This window comes from Natrix helvetica (assembly GCF_964273705.1).
Source record: "Natrix helvetica genome assembly, chromosome: 4".
In the NCBI taxonomy this organism is placed as follows: domain Eukaryota; kingdom Metazoa; phylum Chordata; class Lepidosauria; order Squamata; family Natricidae; genus Natrix; species Natrix helvetica.
In genome coordinates, this window is record NC_138550.1 from 95315428 (window position 1) to 95337616 (window position 22189).

At 38.9% G+C, this 22189-nt stretch overlaps 1 protein-coding gene across 3 annotated transcripts in view; it reads left to right on the forward strand.

Moving 5' to 3' along the window:
- The window catches only part of EXOC2 (exocyst complex component 2), an 89455-nt gene that overhangs the window by 40699 nt on the left and 26567 nt on the right, over nucleotides 1-22189 (forward strand). For all 3 annotated transcript variants that reach the window (XM_081952526.1, XM_081952528.1, XM_081952527.1), the window contains exons 12-19: nucleotides 8319-8444; nucleotides 8907-9031; nucleotides 11064-11132; nucleotides 12690-12847; nucleotides 18530-18651; nucleotides 19524-19585; nucleotides 20323-20403; nucleotides 21080-21139. In XM_081952526.1, the coding sequence (XP_081808652.1) occupies nucleotides 8319-8444; nucleotides 8907-9031; nucleotides 11064-11132; nucleotides 12690-12847; nucleotides 18530-18651; nucleotides 19524-19585; nucleotides 20323-20403; nucleotides 21080-21139 (803 nt within the window). The remainder of the gene's footprint in view (nucleotides 1-8318; nucleotides 8445-8906; nucleotides 9032-11063; nucleotides 11133-12689; nucleotides 12848-18529; nucleotides 18652-19523; nucleotides 19586-20322; nucleotides 20404-21079; nucleotides 21140-22189) is intronic.

The following is a 22189-nucleotide window of genomic DNA, read 5'->3' on the forward strand; positions in this document are numbered from 1 at the left end:
TGATTTAATTCTGTAAAACAAAAAGAATTCCAACTGTTCTAAGATCTGTATATAGTATTAAATGCATATGAGTAATATGTAGATAAATTAAAAGGGGCACTTTGATTAAATATACTTTAAATATTATAAATTCACTCAGTAAACCCCAATGAAAAATAAAATTTCCTCCTCTGAATGACTAAAGCATATTCAAAAATCTGTTAGCGTCTTAAAATTTCCCTCAAAGCTAAGGCTTCATATGCCTAATAGAGGGAGTCTTAAGAGTTTCTGTACAAGTTTACATGTTGGCAAAAAATGTATATCCAGCCAAGGAATCTTCTAGATGTGATATAGTACATATGTATTTCATTCATGTCTTTATAAATATAGAAAGCAAGGATGGGTTGTTGCTGTTTTTTTACTTCATTAAATAGAGCATGAAGTCCTGAACCATCTTTTACTTTATCTTGATAAAAATACTAGTTTTCCAGGTTCAGCAGTGATATCAAAGCCGGATTGGAAGAAAAGTATATAAAGTGGTGCAGAGTAGTATGAGTAGGCGATGAAGAGTGGTATTTCACTCTATTTAACACATAACAAAAGATGAAAAGACAGTTCTAGACATATGAATATATGTTCATGCAATTCCATCACTTCCAGTTCCAGATGTTTCTGCATATACATGTATAATGTCTTGTTACAGAACAAAAGGACAGGAACATCTGTGTTGGAGTAAAAGTTTTCTTTTAATTATTTCTAATACATTTCAAAATATACTGTCCTACAAATTATTAACAAAGGAAATGAAAATATAAATAATTCAGACATTCTTCAGTATCAAGTGTACATGAGCACATGTGTAACTGCATACCAATCTAAAGCAATTTAAAATATTTGAATAATCCAAAGAGCCCACATTGCTGATATTTAAGGCTTTATGGAACTCGAATCTTTCATGTTTTCTTCAAACCAGACCTATCAAAACTTTAGAGATGGTTCTTCCAACATTTAGTTCTCTTTTGCCAAAACAAATTTACAAAGGAAGGCTTCATATTGAAGTCTGCAAATTTTCATTACCACTGTACTCGGTTTATCTTTTGATGGACAGGGAAAAATCCAACATGTTAAAAGAAAACAGTATTGTTTCAGTGTATTAAAGCAGGAGCTGCTTTAATTTGATGAGATTGGTAAGTAGACTTTCAATTTCCAAACCTTGATTCTCACTTCCTTAGAAATGTTAATCCCCATGGTATCATTGATACTTCTGTACTTATAGCCAAAATGTACATATTCAACAGATACTTATTTTGATTCCTAAAGAGCACTCCTAAAGTGCAAAGCTGTTCTTCCAAAGAACATTGACTACAAATTTATTGAGACTCAGATCAGAGACTGGTTTCATATTAGTTAATGTGTTGAGTTTCAACTGCTTCTCTTTCATATCTTTATTGAAAAAAATGTGGTTCGGCTTTAAATAACTATGCTACTAGTTTTGGAAAAACTTTTTTTACAATCTGCACTTATCATCTTCTTCTTTTTGTGCTCAGTGTAGCATAGGATCTGTAACAAAGTAGGATTCTATTTTGAGTACCTAATCTTCTGGATATTATTCTAGGCTATATGGAGTTCCCTCCCAGAGTTGCTGGGGCTAAAATTGTTGTACACATTTTGAGGGAATTGTGAATATAACAGGCCAAAAGGGTGCCTTAAGTTTTGCAGAGACCTGATGTCAGACTGTATTCTGAGATGCACAGTACAGATTGCCGTGAATGAAAGATGGTCTTTGGCCATGTTACAGAGATAGATTATCCTAGTCTCTCCTCTGCTAAAATTTGAAAAAGATTTGGTCTTGGTACATAGTTTGTTCAGCAGTAATGACTCTTTGGTGGAACAGCTAAATCAATTCTTCAGCCGTTTTGAGGTGGAAACAGGAACGACCATCATTCACTGATAGTACACTACTAAACCTACCATCGATAGAAAACCACGTCTACTGCAGATCTCTGATGTGAGACACGCTTTCCAGAATGTTAACATCCGGAAGGCAGCTGGGCCTGATGGAATCATGGGACCAGTTGCTAGGGACTGCACTGCAGAGCTAGCTGGAGTGTTCATGGATACTTTCAATCTATCCTTGTTGCAGTGCTCTATCTCTACCTGCCTGAAGACATCCATTATAGTGCCAGTCCCTAAGCAGACAGTAGTGGTATCTCTTAATGATTATAGACCAATAGCTTTAACATCTGTTGTCATGAAATGTTTTGAGAGACCGGTGTTGAACTATATTAAGGCTAGTCTTCCATCTACTTTAGACCCATACCAATTTGCATATAGGAGTAATAGATCAACTGATGATGCTATGTCTATTGTTGCTCATACTGTATTAAATCATTTGGAACAACAGGGAACATGTGTAAGATTGCTATTTGTGGATTATAGCTCTGCCTTTAACACCATTCTACCCAATAGGTTATTTCTTAAAATGTCCAATTTGGGTATAAATCAGAGGATTTGTTTGTGGATAAAGGATTTTCTGACAGATAGGCCACAGTCAGTAAGGATGGAATCTCACCATTCTTCTACTCTGATATTAAGCACAGGAGCCCCACAGGTTGTGTGCTAAGCCCTTTCCTTTATTCTTTATACACACATGACTGTATAACACCAACACAATTATTAAATTTGTGGATGACACGACAGTGGTGGGGCTCATTAATAAGAACAATGAGTCTGCTTATAGGAAGGAAGTACAAGGGCTGACATTGTGGTGTAAAGAAAATAATCGTACACTTAACACCAAAAAAACTAAAGAACTTATAATTGACTTCAGGAGGAAGAGAGATATACCATTTACCATTGTACATACCGTATTTTTCGCCCTATAAGACGCTCCGGAATATAAGACGCACCCAATTTTAAAGGAGGAAAAGCTAGAAAAAAAAGATTCTGAACCAAATACTGTAGTAAAATATTTTTGTGTGTATCTGTCTGTCTCTCTCTGTCTAGCTCTTTGTCTCTCTCTCCCTCCCCCCCCTCTGTCTCTCTCTGTCATTCTGTCTGTGTGTCTGTCTCTGTATCTCTGTCTCTCTCTCTCCTCCCTCCTCCATCTGTCACTCTGAATGTGTGTGTCTGTCTGTCTCTCTCTGTCTAGCTCTTTGTCTCTCTCTCCCTCCCCCCCTCTGTCTCTCTCTGTCATTCTTTCTGTGTGTCTGTCTCTGTATCTCTGTATCTCTCTCTCCTCCCTCCTCCATCTGTCACTCTGTATGTGTGTGTCTGTCTGTCTGTCTCTCACTCTCCCTCCCTCCCTCTCTCTCTATCTCTCTTTGTTTCTCTCTCTGCCCTTCCTCTCTGTCTGTCACTCTGTGTGTATATGTGTGTGTATGTGTCTGTCTGTCACTCACTCACTCAATCACTCACTCTGTGTGTGTGTGTGTCTCTCTCTCTCTCTCTGTGTCTCTGTCTGTCTGTCCCTCTCTCCATCCCAACTGGACAACAACCTTTTCTGTCCCCTTACCAGCCCATCCGGGAAGATGAGGAACGCGAGGGGGATCCCTCCCCCCCCGCGGATGGGCTCCGAAGATCGCCTGCTTAAAGATCGCCTGCGAGGGGGATCCCTCCCCCCCCAGCGGAGCCTCATCCTTTTTAAGCAGGCAGCGATCAGAGAGAAGGAGGCACGCTGCTTAAAGATCGCCTGCTTAAAGATCGCCTGCGAGGGGGATCCCTCCCCCCCAGCGGAGCCTCGTCCTTTTTAAGCAGGCAGCGATCAGAGAGAAGAAGGCGCGCTGCTTAAAGATTGCCTGCTTAAAGATCGCCTACGAGGGGGATCCCTCCCCCCCCAGCGGAGCCTCGTCCTTTTTAAGCAAGCAGCGATCAGAGAGAAGAAGGCGCGCTGCTTAAAGATCGCCTGCTTAAAAAGGACGAGGCTCCGCTGGGGGGGAGGGATCCCCCTCGCAGGCGATCTTTAAGCAGGCGATCTTTAAGCAGCGCGCCTTCTTCTCTCTGATTGCTGCCTGCTTAAAAAGGACGAGGCTCCGCTGGGGGGGGAGGGATCCCCCTCGCAGGCGATCTTTAAGCAGTGCGCCTTCTTCTCTCTGATTGCTGCTTGCTTAAAAAGGACGAGGCTCCTCTGGGGGGGGAGGGATCCCCCTCGCAGGCGATCTTTAAGCAGGCGATCTTTAAGCAGCGCACCTTCTTCTCTCTGATAGCTGCCTGCTTAAAAAGAAGGACGAGGCTCCACTGCTTCGGAGCGCGTTGCTTCAGGGCGCCCTGACCGCCAGCTCCTACATGCACAGCCCGTTCCCCCCCCCCCAAAAAGACCGTTTTCTTTTTAAGGACCTAGTTACTTGCGGGATCGCATCCTGCCCCATACATCCCTATGACCAATCCGCTCACACAGAGAGGGACTTCTCCGGGTGCTGTCCACTAAACAGTGTCGGGAGGCGACGCCCAGGAGCAGGGCCTTCTCTGTGATGGGCCCAGCCCTGTGGAATGACCTCCCCCTTGACATCAGGATTACTTCTGATCTCCGCTCCTTCCGTGTAAAGCTCAAGACCCACCTTTTTCAATTATCTGGCCTGGCTCAACCGTAGTTTATCCTATTCCTCCTGACAGTCCTTTTTAAATTGTATTATTATTATGGGGTATTTTTAATGGCAAATTTTTATTATTATTAATGTGTTGTATATTTAATTATTACCTCCGTGTATGTATGTATATGTATGTATATGTGTGTATCTGTATGTTTATATATATGTATGTATGTTTTTATTGTACGCCGCCCCGAGTCCCTTGCGGAGAGGGTGCGGCTAACAAATTAAATTTATTATTATTATTATTATTATTATTATTATTATTATTATTATTATTATTATTATTATTATTATTATTATTATTATTTATTAAAAAACGCCTCTGCAGACGATTGTGAAAACCTGCGAGGTTGCTTTCAGAGGGGAAAGACGGGCAGCTGTGCAAAGGCTTGTTTTAAAGCTGCAGGCTCCAAGGCTGCCTCCTCCCAAAGCAACACCGCAGGTTTTCAAGATAGTTTGGACAGGTGTTTTTTTAAAAAGAAAACCCTGAAAAAGCTGCAAGATCTGGAGAGAGATCCGGCCAGCCCGAGAAGACATTTCTCAGAAGAGATCTCGCCATTTTTTGCATCGGGGCATGCTGCAAGGGGGGTGGGAGTGAAGACCTTTTCCAGCTGGCACAAAGGACTTCCCCGGACTTGCTTTAGTGAGTACGGGCCCGCCCCGATGCAAAAAAACGCCAAGAACTTGCGAGTGAGTGACAGGGGCGGGGCTTCCGCGTTCATTGACCAACCAGCAGAAACCCACCACTGCCCAGGTGGCTACATTCGGCCTATAAGACGCACCCAGATTTTCACCCTCTTTTTTGGAGTAAAAAAGTGCGTCTTATAGGGCGAAAAATACGGTAAATGGTGAGAAGGTGGAGAGGGTTGGTAGTTTTAAATTTCTGGGCATTTATATCTCGGATGACCTCTCATGGACCATGAATGCTAACATGCTTGTGAAGAAGGCACAGAAGAGGCTGTACTTTCTGAGAATTCTAAGGAAGATAAATCTATCTCAGCATCTACTTCTGTCCTACTATCACAGCACCATTGAGAGTGTCCTGACATACGGCATTCTTGCATGGTATGGGAACAGCTCTGCAGCGGACAAAAAAGCTCTACAGAGAATCATTAAAACTGCCCAGCTGCCTAGCTGGGCTCCAGCTACTAGCCCTGGATGACATCTTCGCATCTCGCTGTTTGAGGAAGTTGCATAACATTTTCTTCCCATCCTGCTTACAATCTTTTTAGACTGTTGCCTTCTGGCAGAAGATACAGAACAATTAAAACTAGGACCACACGTCTTCTGAATAGCTTTTATCCGAGAGCTATAATTGCACTCAACAATGAACTAAAGGGCCACCATCAGTGAGCTATTGGACAGCACTACTTGGTCTGTTGTGTGGATGCTTGGGTGGTTTAGGGGCGGGGAATTTTTTGGGTGGGTGGGGGTGTGTTTGGGGATTGTTATGTTTGTTGGGACTGGTCTCTGGGTGTTATGTGAATTTCGTTGTATGTGTAAACTGTGTATATACATACAATGACAATAAAGTAAGGTAAGTAAAGCAGAGATCGGCAACCTTAAACACTCAAAAGAGCCACAAAGATCCTAACCGGAAGTCCCCACCCACCCCTCCCTGTTCAATTCTGAAGCTGACCGGAAGTCCGGTTCCCCGACCATAGAGTCTCCTCCTAGCATGGCTTCCTTTTTCCTCTACCTGTCCTAACCGAAAGCCCTATCAATTGTGGAGCTGACCAATGACAGGGAGCCACAGCAGAGGGATGAAAAAGACACATGCGAATCCAGAGCCACAGGTTGCTGACCCCTGGTAGAAAGGATAGAGCTCAGCAGAAATACAAGTGGGGTCAGTTTGGGTAAAGAGCAGGATTTTCTCTCATCCCTAGAGCCTGCAATTAATATATTGAAATCTCCAAGAAACTGGAAAATGTATGTAATTGAAGCAAATGAACTTTGACTTCAGGAAGCTTCTGTTTCTTTGAAAATAGATAAATACATATAGTCAGGAATTTGTTCAGTTTTTGATGTTACTTTGGTGTGTTGAGCTCAATCTAATTTAGTCTTTTATTTCTCTCTGCAAGTTACGAGATTGGGTACTTAATGTCCATCCACAGTCAAATCACAGGATGTATTTTTGAAGGTAGAATTTTTATTTAGAAATTTCTTGTAATCTGTAGTAATAATTTGATAATAATAACCTGCCAAGTATCCCTGTTTAGAGATTTGGCAGAGAAGGCATCATTTGTAGCACATTGGTGCCACCTTGTGGACTTTTTTACATTGTTCTTTTTTAACTTTACTTTTTACTTTTATTCATATTTCTAGACCGCCCCCTCTCCCAAAAGGGACTAACAAATTTTTTAGCTGGTATTTTGAGTATGGACAGTAGATCTGTGTGCAGAACTAATGTTTTAACTAAGCCAATTTCCTCCATGATTCATTGGGATATAAGAAGAAGGAGAGGTAATGCCCAGTGACTCTTGAAAGAGGCTACTCTTTCATATAGATCAGATCAGGAAACAGACTCCATGGGAAGAACTTACGATGGATGGATGGATGGATGGATGGATGGATGGATGGATGGATGGAATTTCAGGACCCTGTCAGAGTCTCTTCTGAACATTATCTTGCATCCCAGGACTTAAACGTTTCTCTTCTCTTTGCTTATATAACAGCTTGCTTATTTCCTTCAAGGCTGATTCTCCCTGATTCTCTCCAATCTGCAGTTCATCTTTTTCCACATTGGATGCCTTACATTTTGATATTTGCAGTTAGAAAATTACCTTTCGTATTTTCTTTTAATAAAGCTTGATTTTGTTTGTCTGGTACTGCTTTATCTTCCAAAGTGGTAGAAGGAAGCACTCCACTCACTATGTTCTGGTACTGATGAAAGTAGTTTACTGTTTTTTTTTCCAATCTGGTCTTTTAATGGTCAGAAGGGATGTACAGTTTGAAAGCCTTAACTCTCATACACTTAAGACTTACAGATAGTAAGTAAAGGACGCAGTGGCTAAGACAATGAGCTTGTCGATCGAAAGGTCGACAGTTTGAATCCCCAGTGTGTGTAATGAGGTGAGCTAACAGCGTTCCGTGCGCCTTCGGCATTTAGTAATGCTGGCCACATGACCAAAGAGACATTTTCGGAAAGCACTGACTCTGGCTTTGAAACGGAGATGAGCACCACCCCCTAGAGTCGGGAGCGACTAGCACATATCTGCAAGGGGAACCTTTACCTTTATCTAGATGGTGCCTAGAAGATACTTGGTAGCAGCAGAAACTACCAGGCTGCTGCCTTGAAGCAGTAGGTACAAGCAGCAAATAGGCTTTGGGGAGAGAAGATTTGAGACTTCCAGCCAACTACTATTTGTAAAATCAATCCTGTTTGTTGTAATCAGTGTTGAGTACTACTTTTATCTTCATCTGTGAGGTTTTTTTTTTAATTTAGCAGATAATCTAACTCAAAAATGTGTGAACAATAAGGCTCTCACACTATGTGCAGCCCTTCTGACAATTAGAAACTGAAAAATCGAAGCAATTTCAATAGTACCAGAAGCATAGATAATTAATAGATTATTTATTTTGCATTTTAGTAAGAGATTTTTTTCAATCCTGTTTGTTGTAATCAAGCTGCAATAATTATATACATTTACCTGTGAGGTTTTTCTGTTTATTTTAATGGATAACAGCAAATTATAAAGACTAATACTGTGTATTAACTAACACCAACAATTAATATACTCTCCCATTTAGTCAATCCATTGATACATAGTCCACTGCTCGATCTGGACAGTGAAGTTCGCCCATCGTCACTTGGCCATCTCAGTCGAAGTGCCTCGTTGAAAAGAGGCAGTAGCACTCAGTCCAGTCGTGATGAAAGTAAGTCCAGTCGTGATCACATTACACTTTTCTGTACTGGATTTTCTTTCCATTCTGCAAATAATGGAAGAATATTTGCTGGTGTAATGCATTAGGTAAAACTTTGAATTACTAATTAGGAGGTCGCCAGTTAAATGTCTGCTCTCATTATCTCATTACGTAGTCTTAATTTGGCTTACGGTAGCTGTATTTAAGTATATTGACATCAGATTTTTTTAAAGAGCAGCTAATTGGATTAATTTATTTTGAATCACAAATGTTAGTCAATTAAACTCTACTATGAGCGCTTCTGTGATACTTAAATTTGCTAAGTGAAGCAGTGTGGTGCCAAGTCTTATTTAACACTATTTAGCATATTTATTTCTTTAGCATTTATGAATTACCACACTTGATGTCAATCACAAATATAATTCCTCTTTAACAATTTTCTGGTAATGAATTGGTATCTTGTATCTTTTTCAGATTGGCGATTTAAAACTCCTCAGCAAGTAGCATTTGTTGAAAAGTTAACTAAGCTTGTAGTAAGCCAGCTTCCCAATTTCTGGAAACTTTGGATTTCTTATGTGAATGGAAGTTTATTTAGTGAGGTAAGAGTATTTGCATTTGGTATTTAGACAATATGCAGTTTATGGGGAATAGAAAACAATGTTTGACTTATTCAAACATTCTTTTGCTTAAATATCAAGTGTGATTTAATCTTTTGTCATAATTTTTTGCTAACAAACCAGGTGATTAATTTTTCTGAAAACCTAAGGAAGAGCCAACTGGTCAGAGAAGTTGGGGGGACGGGCGGGGGAGGGGGATCATTTTTTCCCTTGTGAACCTGTTTGATGCAGTAGCTGAAATTTAGAGTAAGAATTGGGGATTTGTCTCAGATTCAAATTTCTATAATCTTCACTAGATGCCCATAATCCAATCAGCATCTCTGTCCCTGTAATTGAATTGGGAATTGCAGGCCTATTGAGATATGAGAAGGAAAGTAGAATATAAATATATTATTGTTCCTTTATAAATTGCTTCTGCAATTCCTTCTGCATCAAAAATGACACTAAGCAGCTTCAAGGATTTATCACTCTTAAGATGTTAAGAGATAGTACTGACTACTACTATTACTTGCCTTTTCACCCTGTGTAATATGGACAAAACATGACTGCCCCTTATTACCAATCTTCCAGCATTTATACAATCACCTAAAGAATGACAACTGCTCTCCCCAGCCATTTCTATCAAGTGTTGAGAGTAGAATGATAGTTGTACAACAGCAAATTCAAATTAACTACTTTTTCTACTATGCTTCTGTCTGACAGACGAAGAGGCTAAAAAAGGTGCATGCCTCATTGGTGGACGCCTGGGGCTAAGGAAATTGGAAGATGACTGCTTTTTATCTCCAATTCTTTGATATCCGTGCTTCAGTTCAATATTCAAGCTACTAAGATTGTTTTAAAACATTTCCATGCTTGGAAGTAGTGCACAAATATATAAATGTTGCATTCCTTTTTGGCCAGCAGTTTCTCATGTTTGTGTTACTTTAAAAATAAGAAGCCAGTTGAACACAGACATAATGGTTCTCATAAAAGTTGTGTTGGAAACTCACATAGGATATAATTTAGTCATGAAAGTAATGAGCAATCAGGGGGGGAAATAGTAATAAAGAAGCTGAATGACTTAGTCTCACTATTCATAAAGATGACGTGCATATTTTAAAAAGCCAGTTAAGGATTTCTATGGTTTTACTAGGTTTAGAAAGTTAGTAACAGAAGTGAAGAGTCTTGTTTATACATGTGGTGAATGTGCAAGTTGTAACCGTTGGGTTTACAGAAATTTCTACAGGAAGGGATTAACCGATTCAACAAAATTGAAAAAAAGTGGGAAGAGGGGAAATATTTCGGTGAATATATTTATAGTGTTCATAGATTCTGTATATCTACAATACAATACAATAGCAGAGTTGGAAGGGACCTTGGAGGTCTTCTAGTCCAACCCCCTGCCTAGGCAGGAAACCCTATACCGTTTCAGACAAGGAAACAGAGATCATATAATCTAATCCCATATTCAAAACACATAAGAATTTCAATTAACCAGACCCATTCTCCCTTGATTCCCCTAATTAATGACCCTGGGGTCTAGATTTTGTAACACAATCAGGAATTCACCAAAATAGAGAATTGTTATATATTCAGAATGTATAGATAGAATTCCTCTGCTCAGCTAAACATTTCTAAATGGAAGAGGATATGCTTTGGTTCATTCTTAGTAGGCAGACTGCATTTCGTTCTTTGGAAAGCTGAAAGGATACTAAAACAATATTTTTAATATACTTTGATTGAGTATACTTGAATATGGTATAGCAAACTCATTTTTAGGAGTATTTAGTAGGAAAACTGTTTTGGTATGAAAAAGGTTAAAATATCAAAATGTTTTTATTTCTGCTAATGTTCTCTGTTAATTTATTAAAGCATGCTAGAACATTAATCCAGTTTTAAAATCTCTTTTCAACTTGCTGTAAACTCCTTACAGTAATTATACTCTTCTGTGTGTACTAAAATTGAATGCATAGAATAGTTCATGTGTTCCTCATAATACTAATGGTAAGATTGGCATCTCTTTTTCTTTTATAAGACTGCTGAAAAATCTGGCCAAATGGAAAGATCAAAGAAGAATGCCAGGCAGAGGCAAAATGATTTCAAGGTAAGGGAGCAGGCATCCATTTATTAGATGGTTTTGGAAATCGGAAGTGATTTTAAATATTTTTAAACCAGAAGTGAGCCTTGTGTGTTAATATTTTAACTGCATTTGAATGCAGTGGCCCTGTAGGGCTTAACCTTAAAGGATGTGGAAAAGCCTGGGGGAAATTGATAAAGCCAGGATCCAGGACCCAGCAGAACAAGTGAAGGAAAACTGTTTCTTGCTGTTTGGATACTTGCAATACAGATTCCAATCAGGACGTCATCAAACGCCTTCTATATTCACTGAGTGATGACAGCAGGTACAAATTTAGTATGCTAAAAGGTGCAGAAATATCAAGAGTAGAGAGGAGGGCTGTCAAACACCTGGCCTGTTCTGACCTAGGCTTCCTGAGAAAGCATAAATCACAATCTTAGTCCCAAAAACGTCTTTTATTTATACGGCTGTCAATTATAATCATTCACAGCCTGCAAGGCCAACCAGATGAATTAATTGCTTTCTGCAAAGGCTCACGTCCTGTTTGCTCCTCTTCTATGTCTTATGGGAGGGGCCAATCATCTCCAAGCCTTACTCCCAAGTCGACCCTGTTTTCTTTATTGTTCTTGCCTTCTGGCAGCTCTGCGCATGCGCACACTGGGAAAAGGCTCCCATTGTACTTCTGCCTCACTGATGTCAGTCTCCGGAGGCTCCGGAGACAGCACATAACTACCAAATGGCCTTGGCCCTCTCTCTGCCTCCAACGCAGAGCTCTCGTCTGAGCCTTCCCCAGATTCCAGGACTGGCCCATGGTCCTCCCCAACCTCCTCACTGTCCAACTCTTCTTCCAGTTCCACAGACTACCGGTGGACCACAATACGGCCCATGGGCCGGATGCGTCACATGCTGGCCACACCCATGCCCGGTTTAGCGAAGAGGGGAAAAGTCCCAATACATCACATGACAATGCCTTAACTATGTGATTTTGACACTCCTGGTTTAGAGTGAAGGCTGTTTGTAGTGATAATTTACTGAGCAAAACCTGTTGTTGCCGGATACACAGAGAATCTGTATTGAACTTTATGGCATAGGCTTAAAATCTGCAATACCATTCTGGTTAATGGGACATAATACAATGCTGGATGTGTCTTCGTATAATGTGCTCCTGTGTTCAGCTGTTAGAGCCTTTATCTTGTTCCCTAGACCTAATTTGTACCTTGACGTCATTGGTTTTTGGAACCCTATTATGTGTGAGCATTTTTTGGTTAGCCTTTGCTAATATAAATCCTTTCTCTCTTTCACTTCTTTGCTGCTGGCAGTTGTCTGATTATAGAATGAAAAATTAGCAAGACTAATCTTCCAGTGGTAACAGGACATTTAATCAGATTGACTAATAATAAATTGGCTAATTAAAAAACTTACCTTCCACACATTCAGTTATTTAAATTGCTGTTACCTTCATCCCAGTCCTGACAGAACTTAATGAACTGTTTTATCAAAGAGAATGTTCCTTTGTTTCCATATACAATGGTTTATGTACAGCTATCATTGGCTCAACATGATGTCTTTCCTTTTCGGTCCTAGATGATGATTCAGCAAGTGATGCAATCACAGGTCAAACTGATACGTGGTGCTCTGCTTCCATTCAGCCTTGAAGAAAATGAACTAAAAGAATATGGTGGCTGGGACATGAAACCTGAGCTTTCTAGTCAGTGGCTACCCCATGCCATTCAAACTGTTAGGTTAGTTTTATCTTAAATCAATGTCAGGTGTGGTTTCTTTCAGCAAGTCTCATCTATTCTGAACCAGTTTTGAATATTCTATATGACCCAAATAATTTAGAGTTTACAAAACTACAGATCTAATTGAGACAAAGTAGCCACAAAAATAGGATCCCAGAATTGGAAAAAGACATTTAAGCAATTGTGTCCAATCTCCTGCTCAATGCTGGAATCAAAATTAAATCTTCTGACAAACTTCCTCTTGAATGCATCCAATGAATATGATCTTGCTATCTCTCTTGGTACCAAATTTTTCGGAGTATAAGATGCACCGGAGTATAAGACGCACCAAGGTTTTGAAGAGGCAAATTTAAAAAAAATAGGTAGATAGAGGGAGAGAAAGGGAGAGAAAGAGAGAGAAATACAGTAGGTAGGTAGGGAGAGAGAGAGAGAGTAGGTAGGTAGGTAGGTCGGTCGGTCGGTCGGTCAATAAAGAGGGAGAGAGAAATAGAGAGAGAGAGAGAGAGAAATACAGTAGGTTGGTAGGGAGAGAAAGTGTGTGTAGGTAGATAGGTAGAGGGATAGAGAGAGAGAGAAATAGAGAGAGAAATACAGTAGGTAGGGAGAGAGAAAGAGTAGGTAGTTGATAGATAGATGATAGATAGATAGATAGATAGATAGATAGATAGATAGATAGATGATAGATAGATAGATAGATAGATGATAGATAGATAGATAGATAGATAGATAGATAGATAGATAGATAGATAGATGATAGATAGATAGATGATAGATAGATAGATAGATAGATGATAGATAGATAGATAGATAGATAGATAGATAGATAGATAGATAGGTACGGTAGGTAGGGAGAGAGAGAGAGAGTGTAGCTAGGTAGATAGGGAGAGAGAGAGAGAGAGAGAGAAATACAGTAGATAGGTAGGTGTTTCTGCTGGCAAAGCACTTGATCAATGTAATTCTCATCAATCAGTTAAAGAGCTTTCCAAAAGGAAAAAAGAAAGTTTTTCCACTCTGCAAACCTCCCCAAAACAGCCCATTTTCCATGAAAACAGGCCCATTTTTTTTTCAAAAAAGGCATGAATAGCCTTGGGGGGGGGGCTTGCAGAGTGATCCTGGAAGGGGGGGAGAGACAAAAACGAGCAAAAAACAGTCAGTTTTTTGCAAAAACTGCCCTGTTTTTTGTCAAAAAAATTGCATGCATAGCCTTATGGAGGTTTATACTGTAGAGTGCTGCTGGGAGCAGGGTGTGTGTGTGTGTGCAAAAACAGTCCATTTTTTTGCTCATTTCTGCCCTCCCCAGCCCCCAGGAGCTCTCTGAAAGCCTCCATAAGGGTATGCACGGCTATTTTGGTGAAAAGGCAGGGCTTCGGGAGGCAAAAATGTTGTATTTGGTGTATAAGACGCACCCAGATTTTCAGCCACTTTTTTGAGGAAAAAAGGTGCGTCTTTAATAATAAATTTTTTATTGGTTTTTCAAGATTTATAGGGAAAAGGGTAAATGGACAGGTATACAAATTTTGGCAGTTGCAAAGTGTGTGTGGCCCCCCTCCCTCCATACCCATAGTATACATTTATATATAATGCATTAGTATATAATTAATTACAATCAGCATATTAGTTCTATTATTAAATTCAATCAAATTAAACATTACAGTATAAAATCCAAATATAATTCCATTTTCACTTTCGGTCAGTTTATAATAATATGATTTTCTTGTTTATTTTTGTGATCTGAGTCTTCTTGCTATTGCCCCATCTCCCTCCACTGGCAGAGCTCTGGCCCCTCCCGTGTCCTGCGTGTCCGTTGTGGTATCTGGTGGTTTCTCTAGGAGTGTTTTATTTTTTTCCATAAAGGCCTGCGCCTCTATGGGTGAATTAATTCTAATTCTTGTCTCCTCCCAGAATATCAGCATACCTTCAGGCATCAACCATCTAAACCACACCCCTTTCTGGTATAATTTATTCGCTAATTGCGAATATTTTTTTCTTTTTTCTCTAATCTTCTTAGGGATCTGCTTCAGAATGGTTATCTCCATATCATGATATGTCAATGCTTGCCCCCTTTGTACACCCAGAATTTCATCTCTTGTGCTTTTTCTAAGGAATTTGATGTGAACCTCCCTGGGTACATTGTGTGTTCTAGCGTAAGCTGAGTTCACTCTATAAACCAGGTCTATATCCCACCCCATCTGTTGTTTTTCTTTGTGTGTGTAGTCAGCCAGAATGTTTGTCATGATGTCCCTTATATTTTCCCCATCTTCTTCTATAACATTTTGAAATCTAAGATAATAGGACATTCTCTCAAATTCTAATTTCATCTGTTGGATGTCAAGATCTTTGTTCCCTTTCTGCACAGCTTCCACCCCCCCCCCCTCACCTCCTCCACCCCCCCTTCCACAAGATCCAGTCTCTGTGAGTTCTTATAAATTTGGGCTTGATTTTCTTTAATTTCATCTTTCATTTCCCTTAGCTGTTTCTTGATTTCCTCCTGGCCCTGTAAAATTTGTTGAAGCATTTGTTGAAAGTCCATCTCTATAGTCTTAGGTTGCATCAGTTCTGTTATCTTTGACTGTGTGGCTGGACTAGATGTTACAGATGTTGGAGCAGACGTGGCAAAGCCAGGTTTCCCAGGAGGTGGTCTTTTGGATGCCATCCTTTATAACATTAGAAATTCAGTCCCTATATAAGATAAACAGTTAGAAAAGAAGGGTAGGCAGGTGAGGTCCGGGAGCAGAAGAACCAGGCAGAAGAGAATCTCTCTAATAAGTCTGGCAATAGATGAAAGGTTTCCCCTAGAAAGTTCAAAAAGTACCAATCCACAAGAGATTCCTCTGGGAGACACGGAGACAAAGACCGGAAGCCTGAATTTTAAAGGTGGAGTCAGGTTTCACAATTCATAAAGACAACGGAAGTGTGCCATCTTGCCCTGCCAGTTTTGGGCACAGAGGCATAGCAAAGTTTTAAAAAGTTCCAAAAGTCTTCAAATCACAGTAAAAAGTGAAATTAAGTTGAAAAGAAAATCATCTCAACCTGGGTGAGGCTTCATTCGTTGGCTCTCCCCCCTCCTCCTTCCCCGGGGGCTGAGAGCAAAATTATTCCTCGCCGCTTGTCCAAGGGGGGGGGAAACCCCCTCCCTCCAGCCGCGCCTCCAGAATACTCCGAAAGTTGTTTTTTTTAAAAAAAAAAGCTGAATAATTCTTCATATAGAATAGGGAATGAAGAGAGAAGCAACCTCACCGCACCGCAGCTGCTTCCTTCTATTGTTGCATTCTCCGGTCGGCTTTAGCGAGGCGCGAGGCGCAGAAACGCGAAGCGCCCTCCGATCTTGCCCCCCGGTGCCTTGGGCGCGCGAGAGACCTCCCGCCGGCCGCCGCCGCTGCAGGAGCTCCCCGCGATGCCGCCCCTCCGGCAGGACCCCTCTGAGGGGTGTCCTGTGCCCCCCAAGGAGTGGGGAAGCCCACCGGAGAGCCGGAGCGGGCAGAGAGCTGCCCGTCGCCGCTGCCGCCGGAACCGGAACTCAAAAGGTGCGTCTTATACTCCGAAAAATATGGTAATTCATTTCACTATCAAACAGCTCTTCCTATTAAGATAGGTTTCCTAATGTTCAGTCAAAATATTATTCCTTTTAACTTCAAACCATTACTTCATGTTCTACATTCTGAGATAATAAAAACTGGGTCTTTATTTTATGTGTGATATCACTTCAGATACTTAACAAGTGCTGTTGTATCTCATCCTTATCTTTTCAAGGTTAAACATAATTAATCCTGTCAGTCTTCTCTCGTGTGATTTAATTTTCAAACCACTGATCAAATGCATCTGTTATGGTTCCTCTGAATCTTTCATGCATGTAGTGCTGAGAACTGAACACAGTACTCCAAGTTGGAACTCACCATTATATAATATATGGAATTATATTGTTTAGGCAGAGCAAGAGTAAGTTCTGATAGTGATTTAGTCATAAGGGTTACACTAATGCAACAAAAGGCTTGGATAAGTTGATTTTTCCAAGTAGAGTGCAAGTCACTTCTGAGAGTGACCTTCAGACATTCCCAAAATTTGAACTCCCCTCAAATGTGCTCATTATCACTCTGAGAAGTCATCATCCTTGGGAATCCCTGTTCAGGAATATTAGCTAGGCCAAACAAGTTTGTAAATTTGCAAATAAGCATTTACCTCCATAATTTCATCCAAGTCATGAATGAAACTTTGAAGAGTACTGGGGCTCAGGATTATTACCTCATAGCATTTTGATGAAGTATTGACAATGTTCCCTTGAGTATAGTTTTCAAACCATCTGTGGGTCTAGTTAACTAATTTGCTAGTCAGAATATGTTTTACCACTTAATTCCCACAATCTATTTTAAGAAATTAAAATAGAGACAAAGCAGAACTGGCTGCATTGTTTTTATGAACTTATAGATTAATCACTTGAAGATGTGCCCTAACATCTTCCCATGTTTTCATATCACATTGTTTTATTTTGGCATCCTGGGTTCTTCTTTTTCTCTGTTTTGCAGGTAAATGCCAGTCAGAGTTATAGATGCAGGGAGTAAGGTGAACATAGAGAAAATGAATATCATAATCCAAATTCTGTCTCCTTTGTACATGTGCTATGATATTGCATGTTGCAAAGAAGTGGAGTTTCTTTTTCTTTCTTCCTTTTATTTAAACATAAGATTCCTACCATTCAAATTATAGTCTGTATGTATGTACTCTTTTTTCTCCCTTGTTATATGTTCTTTCCATATTTCCATAACATCTTAGTGCATTCTATTGACTGAGTCTGCTTTCTTTAAATTTTTCATTGGATTTACTTACGACTATGCTTTTAATGCATCTAAAATTCCTTTTTCCATTAGTTTTTATTGCCATGTAATCTTACTTAGTATTAATTTGTTTTTGTTAAAATATGCTTTGTTGACTTCAGACTATACATTGACTATTGTCAACTTTAAATTCCCGTACTGTCAAGTATTCCAGCATTTCTTCCCCAAATTCCTCTACTATTCCTCACGCTTGAGACAAGGAAGTACTAAAAAATAGAGTTTAAGAATTGCAGCGTGTCAACATCTACTAAAGACTATATGGTAAATGTGGCCAATCCAAAAATATTATAAAAATTATGAGATCTTGGGAATTACTCGAAAGTACGGTCCGTCCTGCTCTCAGCAAAAGTTGGCTTTTAGTCCGGTCATGCAGCAAAAGTTTGTGCATTCAAAACATTAGTGTTTTCACTACTAAATTACTTGAAACTAAATCATAATATGCACTCATAGGAGGAAAAGGTATGAATATTTCCAGAGTCTGAGGGTGAAATTACTGGCACAGTCTTAACCTGCTAACAAGATAATGATACTATACTGTTTATCTATAGATGGGGAGAGCTGTGTCATAAAGAAAGTGGCCATTTTCAGACCTAGATTTCACTTGGCACCGCTGTTGTGCTTTTACTTGTATTATTTTTCTTTGAGTTACAATTGCATTAAATATCATTAGGACTTTTCCTCAGTATATGGCACTGCTGAAAGAAAGGGCTCCACTGGAGGAGGTACTAAGATGATTTTTTTTTCTATTCACACACATATTACACATCCCCTCTGAGGATACCTTGACATCTGAATCACAAAATAAGCAAGTGGGCTCATTATAAATCTTACTTTCTTTTCTTTGGCTTTCCAGGCTTAGCTATGAATCTCTTACTGCACTTGAAATACCAAACGATATGCTTCAAATCATCCAGGATCTCATTTTTGACCTGAGAGTCCGTTGTATAATGATTACATTGCAACATACAGCTGAAGGTTGTAATAGTGTTTTTTTTGAAAATTTCTTAACAGTGATGATTTCTGATTGTTGGTTTTTTTTAAATCCTCATCTGTGATTTTATTTTTACATAAGGTAGTCCTTGCTTGCTGATCGGGTTTGGGACCATCATCTCCATCACATTGTGTGACTGTCCAGCTTACAATGTCAGATGCAGTTGTTAAATGAATCACCATGGTTGTTAAGTGCGGTGTCATGTGACTGTAGCCAGCAACTTCCTGCCAACTTCCCTGTTGACTTTGATTGTCGGGGGAGCCAGCTATGATAGTTGCAAAGGGTGATTCCTGGATACTGCAACTCTTATAATGGCATACCTATTGCTAAGCATGTGAATCGTGAACATATTATTCTGGGGGCACTGCAGCTGCTCTCAAGTTTGAGGACTGCTTTTAAATCTCATTTGGCACCATAGTAACTTTGAAAAGTCAATGAAAAGGTACACTACCTGTACCTCTGAATTTACCTTACTGATAGTTTTGTTCTATAGTTTTTAATTAAAGAGTTTGTGGAATATGGAAATTGTTCATTTCAATAATTGCTTTACCTCTTAAAAACATTTTCAAATACAATGAACAACGTACATTATTATTACTTGATTTTCATTCTGCTTTTTATATATAACTCAAAGTGGTGAACATAACTAAGATATTATAACAATTAATGTACAATCTTTCCAATACAGGGTCAGTTTCCTTCTTTGCTATCAGTAAGCTTAATGTATAAAAGATGTTGCCATTCTTTTTTAAAATAACATTGACAACATTCTTAAATGACAAATCATTTCAGTTCGTAGTGTAGGTTTTTGCTATGCTGAAGATAACCCTTTTGACATTATTGCTTTTTTTTACAGATGTGAAAAAATTGGCTGAGAAGGAGGATTGGATTGTTGATAATGAAAGCTTAACCAGTTTGGTGAGTAAATTACCATTTTTTCCTCAAATATTGGCATTGAATGGAGTAGTGTTAAATTTGGGTTGGCATGTCTGGAAATTGAATATGGAAAAAAAAATCAAGTTCCATCTATTTAAGAAGGCCAATCTAATAGCAGTACTAGAAGCTGTAACCTCAGACGAACTACATTGGAAGGAACTGGGGAACTTCACAGGAGTGAAGAGCTAGACTATCATATTGAGACTGAGAAAATCTGGAGTCAAATCCCCATTCACTTTTACAGGCTATTTTTTTCTCATTGTTAACCATAATTTTTAACCTGAATCACAGAATTGTTAAAGGGAATAGAAAAGTGTGTATTCGCCCTAAATTTGTAGAATATATTTTATAATAGGATTGCAATTAATGAGCACTTTCTATGAAAGCTGATTTATGAAAGTTGCCCTTAATGTAATCCCCTTTAAGTATATTGGTTCTGCTAGATGAAGAATTCTGAAAAATAAAGGCCACTGTATTATTAGATTATTTCAGAGATCTCGATGACATTATATTATTAGATTTACACAGTTTCAGATACTTTAATGTACTAGAACACTCTACTAGGTAGTACACAAACTTGAGTTTTTCATCCTTAAGTGGACAAATTCTTGAATGTATAATTAATTAAAAATTAATACAGTGATTTTTATTTGTAATTTAAAAAATTATGAAATAAGTTTTTTTATTACTAGTCTACAGTTTCCTCTTTCTCCTTTTAGCCATCACAGTTTGAACAATGTGTCATACATTCTATCCAGTCACTTAAAGGAGTTTTGGACTGTAAACCTGGGGAGACTAGCGTAAGTAATGTTTAATACATCTTTTTTGTTCGATTTAATAATTAATAATATAAAACAATTTAAAGCTACACTTTGCAGGTGGAACTTGGTGCAGTCTATTCATATTGTGTGTTGAATAATTAAACATTCAGTAAGCATTTACCATTTTTGCAAATTAAATTATTAAGCTGATAACTTGTTCTTCAAAATCATTTGATTCCATGACTACTTCAAAATGAGAAATCACTAAAAATAATCTAGGTAACTGTTGCAGAAAATAGATCAAGCCACAGTAGTAATTACAGTAATCAAAGCACTCAGATTCATATATGTTCTCTTTACTACAACTTGAAGAGAAAACTAACATTTGGCATCCTTAATAGATTTATTTTGGAAGATAATTAACATACATATATTTATTGACTTAACTGCAGATCTGTGCACTTGGCATCCAAACTTCAGTGCCTTGTAAAGCATTCATAAGATCAAACTCCTGGATCTGTGTAGCAAAATACTTGAAAGATGTCATAAGAAATTAAATCTAGCTTCTGGTTATTGCTTCTTTTAGTCCCTATTTAGAGAGTGCATTGGGTAGCTGAAAGCTGTTAGTTAAAAGCAAGACAAATGCATCGGAAATGCTTGGCTTTTTCATGTGAAGCCATTTTACTCAGTTGTTCCAATAATTGTTTTTCTTTAGGTCTTTCAGCAAACAAGAATACAGGAAGATGTGTGCCATCTGAGCATTAATATCATGCAGGTGATGTATGACTTAAGGATATAAATTAATAGGATCTTCCATCCTTCCAAGGTCGGTAAAATGAGGACCAAGATTGTTGGGGGCAATATGCTGACCACTTAGAGAGGGCTGTAAAGTACTATGGAGTGATACATAAGTGCTATTGCTAATAGGTTTGTTCAGTTACTTGTGCTTGAGGAGTTACTGTTTATAAATATCATCCATTTCTTGTGCCACTAGTACTGAACTTTATTATTAACAAATTAGAACTGAACAGAATAACTGAGGAGTTATTTTGAGGTAACTGAAAATATTGACACTCTCCTTTCATTTAAAAGAAGCTCCAAATCAATTTTTTCTCAGTTCCTTGTCAACATGTACTCTGCTGTTTCTGTACTTCTTCCATAGACTGTGGGACCTGAATGAAACTTTTAGCTGTAGATAATAATAATAATACAGTTATCTAGAGCTATAGAGAACTATAGAGAACAATACAGTTATCTAGAACCAACTACTGAAATGAGGAAATAAAGCTAAGTAAGAACATTTGGGGTTTTTTTTAATGCATGAAGTTTCTAGACAGCTGAGAACGGGTCCAAGGTGATGATTTATTTTTTGTTCACTATGTAAACAGCGTCTAGCTGATCTTGGCATGCCTAGACAAAAGAAAACAATAGCAAAGTAATTTACCAAGCAGAGTACATGGATGAGTCGGCAAAAAAGAACAGAGTGTGGTAGCACCTTTCCCAACTAAAAATGGTTTCTTAAAAGGCATAAAATTTCATGAGCTACTGCTCACTGTATCAGATGCATATTGGCTAGACTAATGTAGGATTTGCCGTATTTTTCGGAGTATAAGAAGCATCTTTTTCCCTCAAAAAAGAGGCTGAAAATCTGGGTGCGTTTTATACGCTGAATACAGCATTTTTTGCCTTCCGAAACCCCGTCCCTTTCACCAAAATGGCTGTGCATAACTTTTAGCAGGCTTTCAGAGAACTCCTGGGGGCTGCGGAGGGCAGAAATGAGCAAAAAATGGGCTGTTTTTTGCTCAATTTTGCCCACCCACCACCA